The sequence below is a fragment of the Patella vulgata genome, chromosome 5 (assembly GCF_932274485.2).
Source record: "Patella vulgata chromosome 5, xgPatVulg1.2, whole genome shotgun sequence".
NCBI lineage: Eukaryota > Metazoa > Mollusca > Gastropoda > Patellidae > Patella > Patella vulgata.
The window spans coordinates 69,075,491-69,097,074 of NC_065883.2; the positions used below are offsets into that span (position 1 = coordinate 69,075,491).

The 21,584-nt window shown below is 35.1% G+C and overlaps 1 protein-coding gene across 1 annotated transcript; it reads left to right on the forward strand.

Moving 5' to 3' along the window:
* The first annotated feature begins 2,474 nt into the window (after positions 1 to 2,474).
* LOC126822263 (uncharacterized) lies at positions 2,475 to 21,474 on the forward strand. The gene is given in 8 exon segments (XM_050551034.2): positions 2,475 to 2,696; positions 7,606 to 7,726; positions 8,978 to 9,078; positions 9,925 to 10,066; positions 10,783 to 10,877; positions 16,358 to 16,442; positions 18,689 to 18,887; positions 19,776 to 21,474. Coding segments are annotated over 6 exon segments (615 nt in total). The 5' UTR covers positions 2,475 to 2,552; the 3' UTR covers positions 16,370 to 16,442; positions 18,689 to 18,887; positions 19,776 to 21,474.
* Positions 21,475 to 21,584: the final 110 nt, after the last annotated feature.

Below are 21,584 nucleotides of genomic sequence, written 5' to 3' on the forward strand. Positions count from 1 at the left end.
TTCTACCGCTCTCATTGTAGGCCATAAATGATATATAGTTAGTTTAATTGTCAATAATAATTAATTGTTTTCAAACATCAAAATGCTAGGGAGAGAGAGAGAGAGAGAGAGGAGGGCAGGAGAGAAAGAGAGAGATAAAAGGTCATTTCGGAACTAACATATTGTTCAATTTTTTCAATAATTCGCTTGCGCGTAGACGTTTTTAGCTAGGAGGGGATGGATTTTATTTAGCAATTAGGAGGGGGTGGGGGAGGGGGCATGCCCACTATAGCCAGCCCAGGAAAAGAGCCCTATTTTTTATTGTTACCTTAAAATCAAAAATAACTTCATTGAGATATGATTTGTTTAAAATCAAGGACACGGGTACTACGGCGAATACTTGACTTACATTCAGAGTTTGTAGATAATTCTCGGCCAAGGTTAGAGTTCATTCATCATAACCATGCATGGCACGTATGAAAGGGTATCGCTGCCAATATTAAATGCTCTGCTATGTCGTTTCCATTGATTATATGTAAAAAGTACAATGTACAAAGTCCTAATACCGATATTGATAAAGACAAAATACCTCTAAGGCAAGAGTTAAATGTAAAACGTCAATAAATGTTAAGTGTTAAATGACAAATGTTTTGTGGGAAAATGCTTTTTTTTGACGTGTCTACATTTTACATTTCTCTCATTGCATTTTACATTTGCGCTCTGCCACATCCCATTTGTCCTTCACGCATTCTACATAGCAACTTTCGCACAGCATCAACTTGCATATGCAAATGTAGGATATCACGTGACTTATTAACATATATGGAAACCCGGCACAAGCACACTATAAGGATATTCACCACACGACAAAAGAAATCAAGCTGGCGCACCATAAGAAACTATCTAGACGACAGTGCGTAATTTTGAATGTGCCAGGAAATAATTGATAGATTCAAGCAGCCAAAGAAACATACTTTCCAGTAATTTATAACACAATAACTGGAATTTCATATTAATACCCCCACTCTTTCCCGTCTCTCTATAAACAAAGTTGAGTAGCCTACTTTGATCCATTAAAAAAAAACAATATATAAGCATTGTGCCCAACAAATAAATAATATATTTAAAGAGAGGAATGACTATACATGTACCTCTTTTAGTATGGACATAGAGATTTTTTGATTAAGCCCTGTATCTTTATTTTAGTTTAGTTTAGCCCCCCCCCCTCGTTCACTACAACTTTAATCTTATTTTGTAAAGTTAAGCAAATATGAATGTGCCAGAAAATTATTTGCATATTTGAAAAGAGCAATCAGTGATACTTAACATGGTATCTGGAATTTCGTATTTAGACAAGTATTTTTTACTTGAATAACCCTTTAATAGTGTGATATTTATTGGATTTAAATTATGAAAATACGATTGTACCAGAAAACTATTTACATATTTACAAACAGAAAAGAATGTGATTTTCACTAATATGTAACATGATACCTGAAATTTCGTATTTGGACATTGCACAGCTCCCACACCCACCCCTTTAATTATTGTGTGCCAGGCTGATTTCCTGTTATAGTGTCGTGAATATCCTTGTTCTGGCTTATAGTTTGCCAGGTTTCCATATAATATATGTTAATAAGTCACGTGATATCCTACATTTGCATATGCAAGTTGATGCTGTGCGAAACATGCTATATGTAGAATGCGTGAAGGGGAAATGGAAACGACATTGTCGCAGAGCATTTAATATTGGCAGCGATACCCTTCCACGTCAAATTTTAATGTTAAGTGTTAAATGACAAATGTTTTGTGGGAAAATGCTATTTTTGACGTGTCTAATGTAAAATGTAGACCCGTCAAAAAAAGTATTTTCCCACAACAGTTGACGTTTTACATTTAACCCTTACCTTAGAGGTATTTTGACTTTATCATTACCGGTATTAGGACTTTGTACATTGTACTTTTTACATATTATGGAAAAGACATTGTAGCAGCGCATTTAATATTGGCAGCGATACCCTTCCATACAAATGCCAATCTTGCTTTGCGGAACAAATGGGAATTTAGAAATTACTTTTATAAAAACGCACCTATTTTAAACGTATGGCTAAGAGAGAAAAACAAGTGCGTTAAAAACAAAGGGGGGGGGGGCGGGTTGAACAGAGAATATTTAAATAAATATTGATTTTAGATCTATGGACACGTATACACAGAAAACATAAAAAATGAAAAAAATAAAAGATTCGAAACAAAAAAAGATAATGGTCGTAAATATAGGGTAGAGATCAAATTGTGGGGCCATCTGTGGTGAGAATAGTATGTAATAAACACCCTCAAAATTATAGAGATTTGCTTCTCCATACTGCAGGTGAAGAGTCACGGCGAGTGCTTCGAACAACAGTGAATTGAACCGGGTTGGGCCAGAATAATGTCTGGTTAACAAAAAACAAAGTGGGAAATGGCTGGATGAACAAGCCTGAAAAATATAATATCATGTGACTGTCACATGACCAAACATTCATCAACAGCGATTGTCTCAAGCAAGTATACCGGGCGGAGCTAGAACATCAACGATGCCGCCGACAGACAAACCACAGCGATACCCAGGGGAATGTGACGAAACACACCCCGAAATATTCACTATTGTTCCAAAACAGCCTACAGAGAAGAAACCAGGACAGTTGCCACAGCATATGATTGACCAGTTTTTCAAAGAGGTACGGTAGATGATAATGTTTGTTTATCTGTGCATGGATATGCATATCTTTGCAAGTAAAATGATATAAACATGCACTAAAGTACTCGGCTGATATATTAAGTCAAATATATTATATGTAGGTCTACCTATCATATTTGTTGATGTGAAGTATTATAACCCAAAACATAATATTACTGTAACTGACTGTCATAAAATACAAGTTCCATATGATAAACTGATATTACCGGTAATTATAATAATAAGGTTATTTATATAGCACCTATTCCATGCTGAGGTGTGCTCTAAGCACGTTGAATGTCATTCTGGATAAGCTTATTGAAACAGGTGTGTTTTTAACGTTTTCCTAAAGGCAAGTATAATGTTTTGGCACTTTTGATAGAACTGTTAAGTGTTAAGTCATTCCATTGGAGCAGCAATGCTAAACATTCGATCACCATAGGTAACTAGGTTTGATGCAGGCAAGTTTAGGTTCTCCATACTCGTAATTTTAAAGGAAATGTGAACAGCTGTATAAACTCCATGGACCACCCAATTAAAGAGACCATTTTTTTTATGTTAGTTTGTGTTAATACGTGAAATTTTGCCTGTAACCCTCATTACTGCCATAATTCATCAAACTCCTACTGACATGGACTCTTTTACGTACTAGGACCTCAAGTTTTTAGCCCCAACCTAACAACTTGATACTATTCCTTGCATGGCCCTGGGTCCTAGCTGCAAAAGAAGATGGTGACATCAGTCTGTTTATATTGTAAAAAGTATCAAAGATCCCATTTTCCAATTTAGTTAGGGTCGATTTTATAGCACCAAGATTGTAACATCTTCTGACAAATTATTTCTGTACCGTACCTTTAAAGATGCATTACGTAAGATTTAAATAACAAGCTGGTCGTAATTGCTATAATAATTCAAAAATAGAATATATTCAAAATTACATCCAGACTACTTGATCATGGGGGAAGATGTTTGAAGATTTAGCATAGATCGTTTATTATTGTAGCTACAGTACTGGACAACCAGGAAATCAAATCCATATAAATCTCAGCCATCCAAAGGTCTAGAGAGTTGATTTTAGGCTTGTCATGTGAATAGATGTCTAAATGATAAATTATATAACATTTGAACCCAGAAATAATAGGGGTGGGGGGTGCACGGAGTACATATGAGTACATTTTAAATTATTTTCTAGGGTTATGTTGTTGTGGACAAATTTTTTGATTGTGAAAAAGAACTGGATCCATGTCGTGCAGCAATTAAAGATATGGTTGATGGTTTGGCCAATAAACTTTATAAGGCTGGAAAAATAATAAAAAATTAGTGCATACACGCCCATAACCTAATAGAGTTATTTTTAAGCCCTCGTTAGTTTACGAAACTTTAAAGACCACTTAAGATCAAAAATCTAAATTGTATGTATGTATAGCCCATGGTTACTATATCAACTTTACGGCAAGTTCACACCAATCTGATTAAAATTAAGTCTGCTGTTAACGTTTAAGTATCCGACACGCCAAAACGCTTTTCAATTTTTCAATTACGACCTTAATCCGGTTGATTGGCTGGTGACGTCACAGGCACTACACATAGGATATACATTATCTATACAATATCTCACTGTATGTACAATATAGCACTATCAATACACACGGCAACTGGACAAGCGTCTATTGACGGTCCAATTACCACGTGACTGGCCTAATCATAATCACCGAATTATCTTCATTCATTGGTATAGATTAGACATTTGTGATTGGAATATTTTAGAGTGAATTTAAAATGCCGTATCATGCCGTAGATCAATTTAAGCTGCCTTTGTTTAAATAGGCCACGTGTCAAATGAAGATGACTCAAGAAATTAGCTCATTTACCGGTAATTTGGATAACCCCGTAATAAATTGATATCCCAAACTTAAGTACAGAAATACAAATGGTGTCATCTATTTGTCGATATACATGTATTCATTATTAGCTATATATAATAATAATAACCATTTCTATACATAAAGAACAACTACAGTGAATATGGAATTTTCCGATGACTATGCATAACATGTACAATAGATCGCACTCATTTCTCTGCCAATCAACGCTTGGTATCTTATTATCATGTACCGTTCCATGTACTACGGGTGTAGTAAATGAGGTTAAACTTCGCCGCAAAAATTGCATGGGATCATTCGTGGAGTTCCTGGTGCCGTTTGGTGAGTGATTAAACTGTCAATGCTGTTGTTGTTGTTGTTTATTACAAATTTAACGTCCAATACAAAATGCATGATATTATGGACAAATTGATTTAATTAAGTTATTTACTTAAATAAAAAATAAAAGTTAGGTAAAAACACTAAATAATAAAAAGTTCTTGTATATCTAAACGTCACTTTAAAACAGATTTAAAATAATTAAAAGTTCTTGTATATCTAAAAATCACTTTAAAACACGGTTTTAAAAATGGTTTTAAAATCGTTGTCGTGGGAAGAGAGGGCGGGTCATCTTCTCACTTTGTCATAATGAAAGTTAAAATAGGAGATGCAATTGTAAAATACTTTTATTATAAAGAAGATAACCGATGTTAGACATTATAACCTAGTCGTATCAAAAACGTTAATCCATCCATCACTTAAATGTTGTTTAAACGCCAATCAACAAATAATACGAGGCTACTTGATTACAAAAACACTGTTGGGCAATAATTATTGGGTATATAGTAATTTTAAACAACTTATTAGTAAAACTTAATTATTTTATACAATTAATGTGTGTGTGTATGATTCTACCATTAGTTCGTTTGTGAGGTATTATGCACACGTTCCACTTAGAGTGATGTCTTTGATCTGACCAGCGTAAAAAAAGATAATTACCTAATCAACATTCTTAATCCCACTAACACTCACTGTTAACACCAACTTGAAAATAATTTATGACCCATGCCTGTATAACTTTTATAGTCGGATTGATTAATTAATGACAGATATTAACGACACTACACTTTATGTGGAAAAGCAAAGTGCTCGCAGTAAAAACCACATCGCTGGACCCGTATATTACTTACATATTAAAAGTATTTGTCCAATAAGTTCCATATTGTAAAAAATTAATTAAGAGTTCAGGACTTCAAAGTTTAAAAGTTGTAGGCACTCTAAATTGGATCTTAAATTAAAATGAATTACAAAACAAATTATTCCGTAGTCAATTGTTTTATTTAATTAGGGGGATTAAGGAATCCTTCAGGCGTTAAAGAATACACACGCCGGTTCTATATAGGTAATTAAGGAATAAACATTCCGAATATGCATTCGATAATTGGCAAAGCCGTTTTCACGGAAGGTCTATTTTTACGACTTTGAGTGAAGATAACTGAATTAATTTCAACCAGATTGGCGTGAACTTGCCGTAAAGTGGATATAGTAACCATTGGCTACACGTATCTCGAAGTTTCCGGGACCATCTTATGTGCACTTTAAACTTAGAGATCAAAAGGGTTAGGAGCCTTGAGTCAATGCAAATAATCATAATCATGACGGCAAATTCTTAGCCGAATATCTTTGCACACTTTTCGGAATAATCGACTCCGGTGCCAAAGATCGACTCCGGTCCATCTGTGACATCCCATGTGCCACCGCACATCCTCATTTAAGGCTGAAGAGTTCGAATAAGAACGAAACTAGTAGCTGAGAGAAATCTGGGAAGGCTGTTCGCCTATTTACAGATTTTTTACAATTTAGTTAGGGTCGATTTTATAGCACCAAGATTGTAACATCTTCTGACAAATTATTTCTGTACCGTACCTTTAAAGATGCATTACGTATAATTTAAATAACAAGCTGGTCGTACTTGCTATAATAATTCAAAAAAAGAATATATTCAAAATTACATCCAGATTACTTTATCCTGGGGGAAGATGTTTGAAGATTTAGCATAGATCGTTTATTATTGTAGCAACAGTACTGGACAACCAGGAAATCAAATCCATTTAAATCTCAGCCATCCAATGTTCTAGAGAGTTGATTTTAGGCTTGTCATGTGAATAGATGTCTAAATAATAAATTATATAACATTTGTAGCCAGAAGAAAGACTGCTATAGGCAGATTTAGCTCTTATATACTCTTCAAAAAAAGTAGGGGATATTCAGAAACAATACAAAACTGTGGAAATGCACTGCTGTTTTTATTAGAGGTAACCAATGTATGTTAATAACAGGCCAATTGCCTACACATGAACATAAACGGTTCATATGGGCAGCTTATCTGACGGCCCCACTTCACTCGCAAAGAGACACACTGTCAAAAGGGAAAATGGATGTTTTTGATTTTTGTCTTAATAATGAATAATTGCTCCACCAATCCTCAGACATTCAGCAATTCATCGTGGTATGCTCGTAATCAACCGTCCAATCACGATTTGGGGCAATCTGTCCCACTCCTCTTGCAGTGCCACGGTCAATTCTTGCAGTGTTGTCGGTGGACGTTAACGTCGACGAACACGTCTCCCGATCAAATTAAACGTAACACACTAAAGCAAAGATATGCTAAAAAGTAAATCTTATGCAAGAACCGATAGCAAAGCAAACATGGATAGATAAACCAGCACGCGGCAGTTTTCATCAACTCTTCCTTGAAGTGTCACATTTGACAATGTACCCCTCCCATGTGTATGGCACTATTGCGTGTCGCATGTGCAGCTCAGTGGTTCTGTTGGGGTGATACGTTCTTCATCTGTGAACATACTCTCAAAGCATGTCAAGTGTCCATGACTATTTATCATATCACAACCTGCATAGGTATTTGCAATTCAATATCCCCTACTTTTTTTGAAGAGTATATAATACATCTTCAATAGGGGTGGGGGAGTGCACGGAGGCTTACCTGTTTATTCAATAAATATGAGTACATTTTAAATTATTTTCTAGGGTTATGTTGTTGTGGATTGATTTTTTGATTGTGAAAAAGAACTGGATCCATGTTGTGCAGCAATTAAAGATATGGTAGATGGTTTGGCCAATAAACTTTATAAGGCTGGAAAAATAAAACGTAAATACACAAATTTTTAAAGTAGCTAAGTCTCTAACTCAATATCATCTAAAATCTTTGACACTGAAAACACGAATTATTTGTCAATTGAAATCAACATTGATGTTGCGATATTAACGGGAAAAGATGGGCTTCTGATATCCAATATCTAAGACAAAATAATCATTTTAACATTGGTACACGAATCGTGTTCCATAATGTGTTTCAGCTCCATCTGTAACAAGGGACTCGAAGAACGAGATTAGACATATTCCACAAGTCATTCAAATGATGACGCCATATTCTTATCTGAAAAGCATGTGCAATAAATACTGTGCAATAAATACTATCAGTGTAGATTGGAATAACTAGATGCTAGAGATTGCCATTTGATTGAGACTTCTGGTGTATTTCGCCGAATATAAGAGATTTGAAAACGAAAACGATTGAATGTAAATCAGTTGATATACATTCATATTACATTATTATATGTGTTGCAACCCATTTGTGTCAATTTCTAAGCCCTAAATTTTAGTGATTTAGCTCCTTTAATCTTTTACAATTTGATATAAACAGTTAGTGTGGATTCTGTTATAGTCTCTTTTGGTCATTTTAGGAGTTTTGAATCTATTGCAAACTAAAATAATCTCTAGAAAGAATATAACACTGTAAACCGGGTATTATTTAATCTTGTGTATTTAGCAGTAATTTCTTTCACATTCATTCAATATCAAAGCCTTGTTTAAAAATTTGTAAAAAATCGTTTAAAATCACCAAAAAGCATCTAATTTGTACATGTGTCCAATTTAATACTGACCATTCAGTTTTAACGATTTAGCTCCTTTAATCTTTTACAATTTGGTATAAACAGTTAGTGTGGATTCTGTTAGACTCTTCTTGTCATTTTAGGAGTTTTGAAACTCTTGCAAACTAAAATATTGTGAAAATTAATCTAACACCGTAATCTGGGTATCATTTAATCTTGTGTATTTAGCACTAATTTCTTTCACATTCGTTTAATATCAAATCTTTGTTAAAGAATTCGTAAAAATCATTTAAAATCTCTAAAAAACACTAAAAAACATTGAATTTGAACTTGTGTCCAGTTTAAAGCTGACCATTCAGTTTTGATAATGAGTGTCCATCCAATTTACTAGCTTTTAATTTCACAATTTTTAATTTGTTAAAAAGTAAACAACCCCAATAATTATTGATGTATAATGATTGTTGATGTATAACAGTGTTTTAAAGATTTGGTTGGTTTTCTTTCAGAATTATATAATGAATATGGATTATTTGAGTGATTGACCCATTTAGAAAGAGAGTTCCCAGGTGCCAATATACTTCTTCATAAAGCAGGCCAACTGCCACAGGTAATCATGGGCGTCACACAGGTAATGCATACAGTACCATTTTAATATATTCATGCTAGACATATAATCAGGTGGCAACTTGGTAGTCGAGGACAATAATGAATTCCATGAGGTCTGTAATTGAGTCAAGTTGCATGGTTTTGATCACAACCTTGGGGGTTTTCTTTGGGTCTTCCTGTTTCCTCCACTGCTAAACACCCCCACAGACAAACAATTTATTGAAATATAAGTGAACACATCATATGTAAGTCCCGAAATGACTTGGTTTGTGTTATAGTTTATTGTTCTATCCAGTTACTAAAAGATTATTTAATAAAACAGCTGGAAAGATAACATACTGATGATAATCAAATTTTTTATCAAAAATTGTTTCACATAGATAAACTATACAAGAAGAGATAAAAAATACAGGCAAAATTTCCTTTATAGCACACTGTATGGCGTATGCCTGTCTTCATTAGCCCAGTTGGAGCAGAACAGTAGGACGTTAAACCCCATTTCATTTCATTTTAAAGCTTTTTTACTATTGTTGATGAAGCCTCTATTAAGACCATTATTCTGGACTTAAACTAAAAGATGTATTCTGGGATTTTCCAGTCTTGTCTTCCCTTGTCAGTTGTGGGGAACAAAGGGGATGGGAAGTAAAAGCATCCAGTCATTTGGATGGGATGTCAAACCCGAGATCCAATTTTTACCATTGGCAGTACGTTAAAGATCTCCTGGTGGATGAAAATCAAAATAAGAAAAGTGACTCAGACAGGCTACTTTGATCACTGGCATTATTTGTTTTTTTTACGCTTATTTTGTCTCAGTTTTATATCAATTTTACGCTATTTAATTTCACAGCCCTTGAAGAATTTATGGACCAATGAAAGATTATTAAATGTGGTTGAACAACTGATTGGACCGGAAATATCAGGACATCCAGTTTCGAATCTTCGGACGAAAACTCCCCAGAATGAAGCCACCACTGTTCCTTGGCATCAAGGTACTTGTGGGTTTTTTTTCGCTAAAACTTGGCCAATGCTGTATCATTCCCATTAATGCCCCGCTGGAGACCAATAGGTCACCACTGTGTATCACTATCAGCTGTGCAAGTCATGAGTTTGATCTCAGGGGTTATTTTTAAGCTTTTTTTGTAGCTACTTGAAGTGCCACCATTCCATCCACCCACAAAAAATAACACGTGTGCAGGTGAATAGTTTGAACAAAGATACAAAAATGTTGGGGTCTTGATATGACTGAGGGGACGTTACTCTGTTTGAATATAAATATGTGTACTAAGTGTGGTTTAATGGTCGAGAGTGAGATATTAAGTAATATATTGAAACAACATGAGTGACGTAATCACGAGTTGTTGTTTCAATACATTACACTCGAGACCATTAAACAACTTGAAATACAGACACTCACACATGCTTTGCAATGAAATATGTCACACGGGTCCAAAATTTTAACTAGTATAAATAACGTACGCTTTGGCACATTGCCACATACCATTATTTGAAATAATGGCACGCTAACATCCAAGGATGACGTCACATCTCTTACAGGCCTATTATATATCATATTTACAATTAGATTATATATCATAATTACAATAAGATGTAAGATGTTATCAATACATTTGTATTAGTGATTTACCATAAATGACCTAGTTTTTTGTGTGTGGATGTTAAACCCCACATCCCTCTTGTTTTATAGATTCTGCGTACCTGGATAATCATTCCTATAAAGTACTTCAACCAACAGCTTGGATTCCATTGTTAAATGCTACTGAGCAAAATGGTTGTATGAGGGTAAGTTTTGATATTGATTATAAACTGCTCTCATAGTGAATACCCTGTACACACTAGTGACTTCAAGTTGCATTATGTAAGAAATAGATAAAGAGCTGGACATTCTTGCTACAATAGTTTAAATATAAATAATAAATATCATGTTGAAATTTTAATAAAATTGCTTCACTGAGCAAAGTTATGAATGTTTGAAGTTTTGACTAGAACAGCATAGTCTTGATTGTCATTGCTACGGTAATAAGTCTTTATTTTTCATTTTAGCTTTAACCAATTAATCCAATTAAAATCTCAACCATCTAATGGCCTAGAGATTAAATTATGGGCTTGTGATGTAAATAAATGTCTAAATAATCATTTATATAAAATTTGATAATAATAATAATTTATTGATTATAGTCAATCACATATACATCTCGATGGACTTTACAGAGTAAAATACAAATAAAATGCAAAAATATACAAGATAAGAAATATATAAATAACATTATAAAAGTAGGAAAGGTAGTAAAAGTACTACAATATAAGAGATTTAAATAAAATGATTTACAACATTGAATAAAATACTTAAAAGTTAAAAATTTACTGAGTAATATTCTTTAAAAAGTAAGGTCTTAAGGGCTCTTTTAAAAGAAGTTAAAGTGTCTATTGTGCGAATTTTGGGTGACAGGTCATTTCAAAGAGTGGGTGCAGCAATAGAGAAAGCATGGGATCCATAGAAGTCACACGTACCCGGTATACTCTGGTAGGTTTAGTCTAACCCCTCCCCCTTCAAATGTAGCCTGACGAGTGGACCTCTGTGGAACCCATGTTGTTAGTAGTTCTGAAATATAAAGAGGTGCTTGGTTGTGGAGACATTTAAAAGTAAAGATGAGAATTTTGAATTTTATGCGTTGACAGACAGGAAGCCAATGAAGTTCGTGTAAGATAAGAGTGACATGTTCATGCAATCTACTGCGAGTGACTAAACGGGCGGCAGAGTTTTGAAGAAGTTGAAGACGATCCAGAGTGCTGTGCTTGGGCTTAAGATTATAGAGAAGGCTGTTACAGAAGTCGAGATGATAGGTGATTAAAGCGTGAACTAGTGACTCTGTGCATTTTCGATTTAAAAAATTTCTTATACGCCCAATAATAGCACACTGTATGGCGTATGCCCGTCTTCATTAGCCCAGTATAGGAGCAGAACAGTAGGACGTTAAACCCCATTTCATTTCATTTTATACGCCCAATAAGGAATAACGAGTATGATATAGATTTACAAACTATAGAAGTATGATTTTGTAAAGATAAAACAGAGTTGAAATTAAAACCCAAATTACGAACAGTTGTGCAGGAATTAACACATGAATCACCAACTATAAGTGTATCTATAATATTAAAGTTTTCTTTTCTTGAAAATTTAGAATAAAAGTGTAGAACCTCTGTTTTTTTATCATTTAGAGCTAATTTGGTCTCCATCATCCACATCCTAATTTCAGTAATACATTGCTCTATTCTACATATGCTATTTGCCACTTGTTTGCACCTGAGGTATAACTGGGTGTCATCTGCATAGAGCATGAGATCTAGGCCATGGTGTATAATGATTTCCTCTAGTGGGGAGCAATATAGGGTAAATAAAATTGGACCTAAAACACTTCCTTGGGGTACACCATATTTAAGTTCTATTGAATTTGAAAATTTACCATTTATACATACTTTTTGGCATTCAAATAATCTACGGTGTTTAGTTGTATTTACCTTGGTATTGAGACTGTTGATGGCGAAAGCTGTTACACCACCTCCTTTACGACTATTCCGTGAACAACTATGAAAGTTATATCCAGAGAGAGGAAAGAAATTCACTGGATATACATTTGTCTTTGACATCCGACAGCCATGTTTCTGACACTATAAAAATATCCCTGCTATCTTCCAAAATTTCTGCACAAACCGTGGCTACTTTATTGCATATTGAGCGAGCGTTCTATAATCCAAAACGAATATTTTGTGGCTCACTGTATTTGGAAATTTTTTTTATTGACACTAAATTATTTGGGTTAATTTTGGATTCAGTTTTGAGGCTTTGGGTGTTTCTGTGAGTAATTATCGAAGGGATCGACTCAACTTGGGTTAGTTCTTGAATGTTGCCCAGATTAATACCTCTGTTCTTACGAGGTTGTCTGGGGATCACGTGGCTAAGTGGGTAAGACGCTGGCTCGCTAGCCTGGAGGTCGGGTGTTCGATCCCTGCATTGGCTGAGAAAGTTCATCCAGGTTTTCCGGCGTGGTTTCCCCTTGTCAGTGATGCAGGACGGAGGGCCTGACAAGGACAGCTGTCTAGTCGTTCGGATGGCACGAAAAACCGAGGTCCCGTGTACATATTGGCGTGCACGTAAAAGATCCCTTGTCAGTTGGAATTCGATATAAGAGTAGGCCGTAGCTCTGCTGCCCGGGCAAAATTTCCCTCATAGCACACTGTATGGCGTATGACCGTCTTCATTAGTCAGTTTAGGAGCAGAACAGTAGGACGTTAAACCCCATTTCATTTCATTTCATTTCATTTTCACGAGGTTTTCTTGGTTTGGTTGTAATCAACACTTGAACAGTTCTTATCTCAGTAGACACACTTTTAAAGTTCACTTTTAGCTCAGGATACAAATCTAACAAATCACTCACATAATCTTTTGTTGTTGTCAGGTTAAGTGAGAAAAGTTTATCTCTAGTGTATGTGATCATCATGGGTAATCGTTCTCTTTTAAATGAAAACATATAAAATATAGACAAATTGTCCAAATCAATCGAAAATAAAACATTTCTAGGTAAAGTTTTTCTACCAATCAAATCTTTATAACTTTATGAGGAAGATATCCTAAAATTATCCAAATATAACAATTTAATCCTAGTACAAATTAAAAAACAATGTAGAGCAAGACACACTACAATCTTTCGGTGGCCATCTTGTTCTCTTGGCCATCTTGTTCTCTTCTCTTTGAAACAAATATAAAAAAAAGCCTTTAGCTCTTACATATAACAATATTGTTATAGGTTGCAGCAGGTGGACATAAACTAGGGAAGGTTGCCCAACATCAGTGTTGCTATAGAGGAACTTGGTATGTCATTCCTGGAAGAAGAAGAAATGAAAAAAAACACTTGGTAATTTGATTGATCAAATATCATGGGTAAACGATAAAATTAGAAACCACTGATTTTTATTTGAAGGATGTTTAATGTCTTGCAAATTTTGCAATATTAGAGAGGTTTCGCAACTTAACAATTACATTTACTTCTAGATAAGTATAAGTGGAACTGTACATTGTGACATTTCGCTAAATTCATACTTACAGTTACACGTATAGTGTAACAGGGTCTAATTCAAACAAAAGACGAGGCTGTTAAAATCTTTATTAAAAATCCTGTAAAAATATACATACATAGAATTAACATCACCAACATTTAATTTATAATACATATAATACACTTTAAAACACATCAAACATTACATTACACTGTATTATAATTATACTATATATTTAATTCTATACTCATATCTTTACAGTAATAATTTCTGTCATATCTCTAATTATTAGATAATACCTATATAAAATAACATACCCTAGAAGGGGTTTTAAAGATCTTTGTGTTGAAACAACACAACCATGTAACACTCTAGCAGCTAGAAGGTATCCTATATAATCAAATGATTCTATGATTATTCTATGCTAAAACTAAACTTAAACTAAACCTAATTACTAAATGTTAATACATATCGCTTAAGAGCTGTTGAATATGTATAAATGTATTTTACTGTGTATGTAAAGAATAATATATGAAATAACTAATTTACACATCTTACATTCACCACATCCCCAGACAATACCAATGATATTCAAATACACATACCTTAATTTGATCAATGAAGACTTGAACAAAAGTATCTTCAGTAATTGGAACAACTTATAAAACTTTGAGCGCCAAATACAAGTTTAAGATTTGAAGATAATCTTATACATCTGACACATTCAAATTCCTAAGTTAGACTGATTTCAATTGTTACCCCTGTAACCCAGGAAGTTGGTTTTGTTAGGAAAAGTATCGAAGGAGATGATGAGGTGATAGTCACTGATGTTGTTACAAAGACCAGTCCAGAAGCTGAACATCCAGTGACTATGAATATAAGGGTTCAAAGATCAGATGAAAGTGAAAGTTTGTTATTGTTTATTAAGCTGCTGTCAGTGAAGTGCAGTATAGACTAAAACCTATTATATAATTAAAACACCAAAATTCCACACTATCACAATAGTAGGTGGTGGCACAAACTTAGTGAAACATCAGAATGTGCATTTACATTTAGATATGTAAGTGTAACTGCACATTGTGACATTTCGCTAAATTCATATTTACAGTTACACTTAGTAACGGCAACACAAACTTGGTGCACGATCTCGATAGGCCTTCATCGCGGATAAATTGTTAAAGATGAGATTTGTAAAGCATGCACTTACTCTTCTTATTTTGTCTACGTGAAGGAGAAGACCTTCTCTGTGGATTTAGTTTGTAAAAACAAAAATTCAGAGAAAAATTGTGGACTGGATTATAGATGATATTAAACAAGGTTTAGCTAAGTGTTGTGAACTTAAAGTTATGGAGGCTGCTATCCGTTGGACATACTTTTAAACATGCATTATGCAAAAGCTAAATCTGCTAATTGCAGGTCTGTCTTTATAATTAGGCCTGAAATGTTATCTAAATTATTAATTATACATTAATTAACTTATCCGAACCATAATCAACTCTCGATGCCATCGTACCTCTCTGATTTTCATTAGATTTGAATCCGATCTGCTGTTCATTGTCTATTGATGATTAAATGCAAAAATGGATAATCAAGACTTTGTAACAATGACAATCAAGGCTACAGTGATTTTAAAATCAGGTTTTCTCGGCTTAGAGTGAAGCATTTTGACTGAAATATTCAGCATATTCTCTTTACATCATCTAGTTTTTAACTATTATAGTGAGAACTGCCAGATCTTTATCTAATCTTCCATAATCACTAGGGACCGTGTATCATTCAGATTTGATGAAAAAAGGAAAGAAACTGAGCTTACCATCTATAATCTAATACACATATTCAGTTAATAGATTGCCACCCAGAAAGTATTAAATACCATCAAGATTCATCAAATAACTCCCAGTTTGTGCTACCGTTTAGTTTAAGAAACACCATTTAGTTTTGACATCGGTCATCTAGTTTATGACCATTTAGTTTAGTTTTGATACTGGTCATCCAGTTTATGTCCATTTAGTTTCATAAACTAGACAACGGATGTCAAACTAAACGGTAGCACAAACTGGGCGGTTTTTGATGAATCTTGATGGTAACACTTTCTGCATGAATATGTGTATTAGATTATAGATGGTAAGCTCAGTTTCTTTCCTTTTTTCATCAAATCTAAACGATACCTGTGTATCTTTAATTTAATTCTTTTATGTTGTTTTTAGGTGTTGATTTAGAAAAAGATATAAAATGTTGTCCAATTCCATATGGGGGAATGTTGCTGTTGAATAACATGATACCACATCATAGGTAATGATATTTTATCTCTTGTCATTTTGAGACTAACATATTGTTAATTCACCTTGCATACCAACTGTATAGGGTACTTTGAATGTCGATGTATATTGCAGGGGCGGATCCAGGATTTTCAGAAAGGTGGGGGGGGGGGCGTGCGAAGCCCGGCCCTTGGTGGGCGGACTGATGGGCAATCAACCAAGTATATGGAGCAAAAATTGTTCCCCACCGCAAAAAATAGGGAGAGGGGGCGTGCGCCAGGTGACCCCCCCCCCCCCCCCTGGATTCGCGCCTTTATTGTTGTCAACTGTGACAAATTCATTATAGCTGGAATGAGAACGAGAAAATGGGATCAGCTGTCATCAACTATAACTAGTCAAATTTTTGGGTCCTCCTCCTTTTGAAGAAAGCTGGGGACTATTAACACTGTAATTCAGGTATCATTTAATCTTGTGCACGTATCTAGTACTAATTTCTTTTACATTTGTTTAATGTCAAATCTTTTATACGCCCATATTTTCATGTGGACGTATATTGTCGTCGCCCTTGTCCGTCCGTCCGTCCACAATTTGTTTGTGGACACTCTACAGGTCACAATTTTTATCCGATTTCAACGAAACTTGAAATATAGCTTTATCTCCCTAAGATATCGGTTCCTTTCTATTTTTGCATGTATCAAACCATAATTTCATGGATTATGGCCCCTGATTGTACGAAAAATCGCGTTTTTAGCTTGTGGACACTCTAGAGGTCACAATTTTGCTCTGAGTTTGATGAAACTTAAAATGCATGTTTATAACCCAAAGATCTTGGTTCCTTTCGATATTCGCGCATATCGGATCGTAACTTCCTGAATTATGGCCCCTGATTGTACGAAAAATTTCCTGACCACTTTTCAAAAATTGATCATTATACAACAATAATCAATTCTGCTGTTTATTCTTTAACTGTCATAGAGAAATTAAACACTTGTAAATTGGTCAGTCGTCATCAAAATTGAATGGTCAGCTTTAAATTGGACAAATTAGATAACTTTTGGTGATTTTAAATGATTCTTACAAATTTTGGAACAAAGATTTGATATTAAACAAATGTGAAAGAAATTAGTGTTAGATACACAAGACTAAATGATACCCGGGCCACAGTGTAAAATTAGTTTATCCGTTATCTGTTTGCCTGTCACACTTTTGTGGACACAGTAAATCTACTACTAATTGAGGAAGAATGTTCAGAGTTGGTGTAAATGTTCATTGGGTGTATGTCTAAGGCTAAGCAGAGATACACATTGAGTGGAGATTGATGAAACCTTGTGTATAGATTCATGGTTAGTGCTAAATGATAAGGCCAGCGCAATTTTTTGTCATAGGTCACGAGATGTAAACAGGACTAGCGCCAATCCTAACCCTGTACCTAACCCCAGTGCTAAACTTTAACTTGCAATCTCGCCAACAGTCACAAGCCCTAACCTTATTTATATCTCAGCGATGTTGACAAAAAATGAGCTGGCCTTAACAAATAGATTTAGCCATAGATTCATATTACATCCATACCTTGACTATGTTCGGTAGTGAGCAATTTGTGCTTGATGCCCTTTATAAACATAATTATGCAAGCAATTAATGTGTGTTATCTAGATATTTTGGGATTAGGGCAGTCAGTAGTTTATCTACCGTCTGACGTTTGGGCACGTGCCCTGCGAGCCACTTGAAGAAGGTGCCGCTGAGAGATACTGACAGCAAGAGCATTCTGCTTCATAAGCTACGGAAGTAAACTATGACCATGTCATAGCCCAATTTCCATCAGTGACTGCTAGGAAGGTGAATTGAAATTTTCATGTAGTGCCATAATTTGAGCTGATTTTATAGGAAACTTATCTGCAGATATACACCACTTAAAGCTGGGGACATCACCCTCACTGTTGGATTGTTCACTCAATGATTCAAGCAGCTAAATTGGTAATATTTGACCCCCAGGACATTGACACGACTTGTGGAATATGTCTAGCCTAGTTCTTTGAGTCCCTTGTTACAAATGGCGCTGAAACACATTATGGTACACGATTCGTGTACCAATATTAAAATGTTTATTTTTTCTTAAATATCGGATATCAGAAGCCCATCTTTTCTCAGTAAGATCACAACATCAATATTGATTTAAATTGACAAATAATGTGCAAAGACTTTAGATGATATTGGTTTGGAGACTTAGCTACTTTAACATATGACCCCATTTCACTACATTTTTTTCTTCCTATTTTATAGTTTGCCAAATATGTCCAATGAAATAAGATGGAGTTTAGATTTCCGCTGGCAGCAGACAGGACCCTCACCAGGATTTTACGATATGAAAGAATGCATTATAATGCGTACAGCTAAAAACCCAGACTTTAAAATGGATTGGTCAGCATTCGATGGTGTTGATCGTCATATCATAGCAGCTGAACTAATTAAAGAAGATGGGGTAAGAATAAAATAAAATGGGACCGTAAAGTTGATGTCATGCATTTATAGATAAATGACTTTTACTAATACAGAGCCACCATGGCTCAGTTGGAAAGGAGAGAAAATGGGGTTTAACGTCCACTCGACACAAACTAGGTCATTTCGGGACTAACACATGATTCAATTCTATTTCAATAATTCTCTTGCGCTTATAGGGGTCTTTTTTAGCAGTGGGAGGAAACTGGAGGACCCAGAGAAAACCCATGAGGTTGTACAGGTGACCCTATTCCTTGTCACATACAACCTGGGAATCAAACCCACGCCAGTTGACTCAATGACAGACCTTATGATACAGCGTGCACATGCTAACCATTCTGCCATCCAACCTCCCCAGTAGGTAGGACATTGGCTCCCGTGTTCCATCCCTGCGTTGGCCATTAAAGTTCATCAGGATTTTCCGGAGTGGTTCCCGCTTGTCAGTGATGTAGGACGGAAAGCCTGGCAAGGTACATTGTATAGTTGTTCGGATGGTCTGTGTACACATTGGTGCGCATGTAAAAGATCCCTTGACAGTTGGAATTTGAAATAAGAGTAGGCCGTAGTGACGCTGTCCAGGCAAAATTTCCGTCATAGCACACTGTATACACGGGACCTCAGGACCTTGTATTTGTCAGGTCCTCCGTCCTGCATCACTGACAAGGGAGAACCATGCCGGAAATCTAGATGAACTTTCTCAGCCAATGCAGGGATCGAACATCCGACCTCCAGGATAGTGAGTCAGCACCTTACCCACTTAGCCACCCTGATCTGCCTTTGAAACTAAAAGTGGCATATAGATAGATAGATAGATAGATATAACCGACTGAATATCATATGTTGTACATGTATTATTGTTTTATAATTACAGCAAAAGGGTCAAGATGAATTTGATGTAACCATACAAGGTCCGTGGATGAAAAAATGGGAACTGGTCCACATGAACCATCATACCGACAAACTATTGGATGAACAAACAATGACCACATGGCATAAGGCTTAATAATGATGACTACTTTATATGGAAAATGGCCTAATGATGCTTACTACATTAATACATGTTTTACAAGGGGCTTTTTTTATTATTATTTTTAGAATTGTTTTAGATTTAATTCTACTCTTCTGCTTGTTCTTCTTTTTCTTGTTTGACTGTCTTCGTACAAGTCTAAGATACTTCCAATGCAAGTACAATCAACATAAAACTTGACATTCTTGTTCCTTGGACAATTGCACATCATCTTTTTGTTTTTATGATGTCATAATTCCAAGATGACTGCAATGATGTCATTGTGAAGTTATTTTTAAATTTATGTGTGACAGGTACCTTGCAGGCTTGTATTCCATTCAGGATAGGTTGTATAAATGTAAATATATTGTGAATAACTGAATGAACCCGGTTAATATTATGTATACCACATTCAGCCAGTAGGCCACCATTAAAACTGATTGGATAGCGTGTATACATCTTCCACATTGAAAGTTCGCTGGTTGGATTCAAGCAGGAACTAATTAAACTTGTCGGACATGTGGTTTAAACCTGATAATGCAATAAAACTGTGAAGTCTCATGTTCTCCTTTAAACCTGATAGTGAATAAACCCCTGTGTTCTCCTTTAAGAACCTGATAGTGAATAAAACTGTGATGTCTCATGTTCGGCTTTAAGATGTTCAGATGAAATAGTTTTAGCTTTAGATGAATTGTTTATCAGATTTTTAAAATTATTTTACTGATCGTAATGTAAACATTGTTTTGTTTTTTATTCTAAGTATTTATTTGTTATGTTCAGATTATGTTATGTTTTTAGATAATCAGTCCAATCTCGTGGGTTTTCTCCAGGTCCTCCGGCTTCCTCCCATTGCTAAAAGACTCCTATGCGCAAGCGAATTATGGAAATAAAATTGAACCATATGTTAGTCACGAAATGACCTAGATTGTGTCGAGTGGATGTTAAACTCCATTTCTCTCCCTCTCTTTTTTTTTTTAGATAATCAGGTTATCGTTCTTAATCTAAAGTGTATATGTAATTTTATTCTGTCGGTCATGGAAAACAATGATAAATGAAATGAAATGGGGTTTAACGTCCTACTGTTCTTCTCCGACTGGGCTAATGAAGATGGGCATATCCCATACATTGTGCTATGAGGGAAATTTTGTGTGGACAGCAGCACTACGGCCTACTCTTATACCGAATTCGAACTGCCAAGGGATCTTTTACATGCACACCAATGTGTACAAGGAACCTTGGTTTTCGTCCCATCCGAATGACTAGACAGCTGTCCTTGTCAGGCCCTCTGTCCTGTACCACTGAAAAGGGGAAACCACACTAGAAATTTCTGAAATGAAATGAAATGAAATGTGGTTTTATGGCACGTCAGCTCTAACCGGGCTATATTGCGCCAAACATATGGTGATTATTTGGAGACAGGCTAAATTATATCACAGAACAAATTACATGCATAAATAAAAACAATATCACAGTAAGTACCATTAAAAATAAAATCTATCTTTTATGCATATAACTATCTAAAATACAAAAATGAAATGATATATAAATACAAATTAAAATTTATGATAAAAACCTGTCTCTTAAAAAGTCTAACACTTTCCCATATAAACCCGGTTGGGCAAACATGTGATGTAATGATTGACAATGATAAAAATGCGATCTAATATCCTTGAG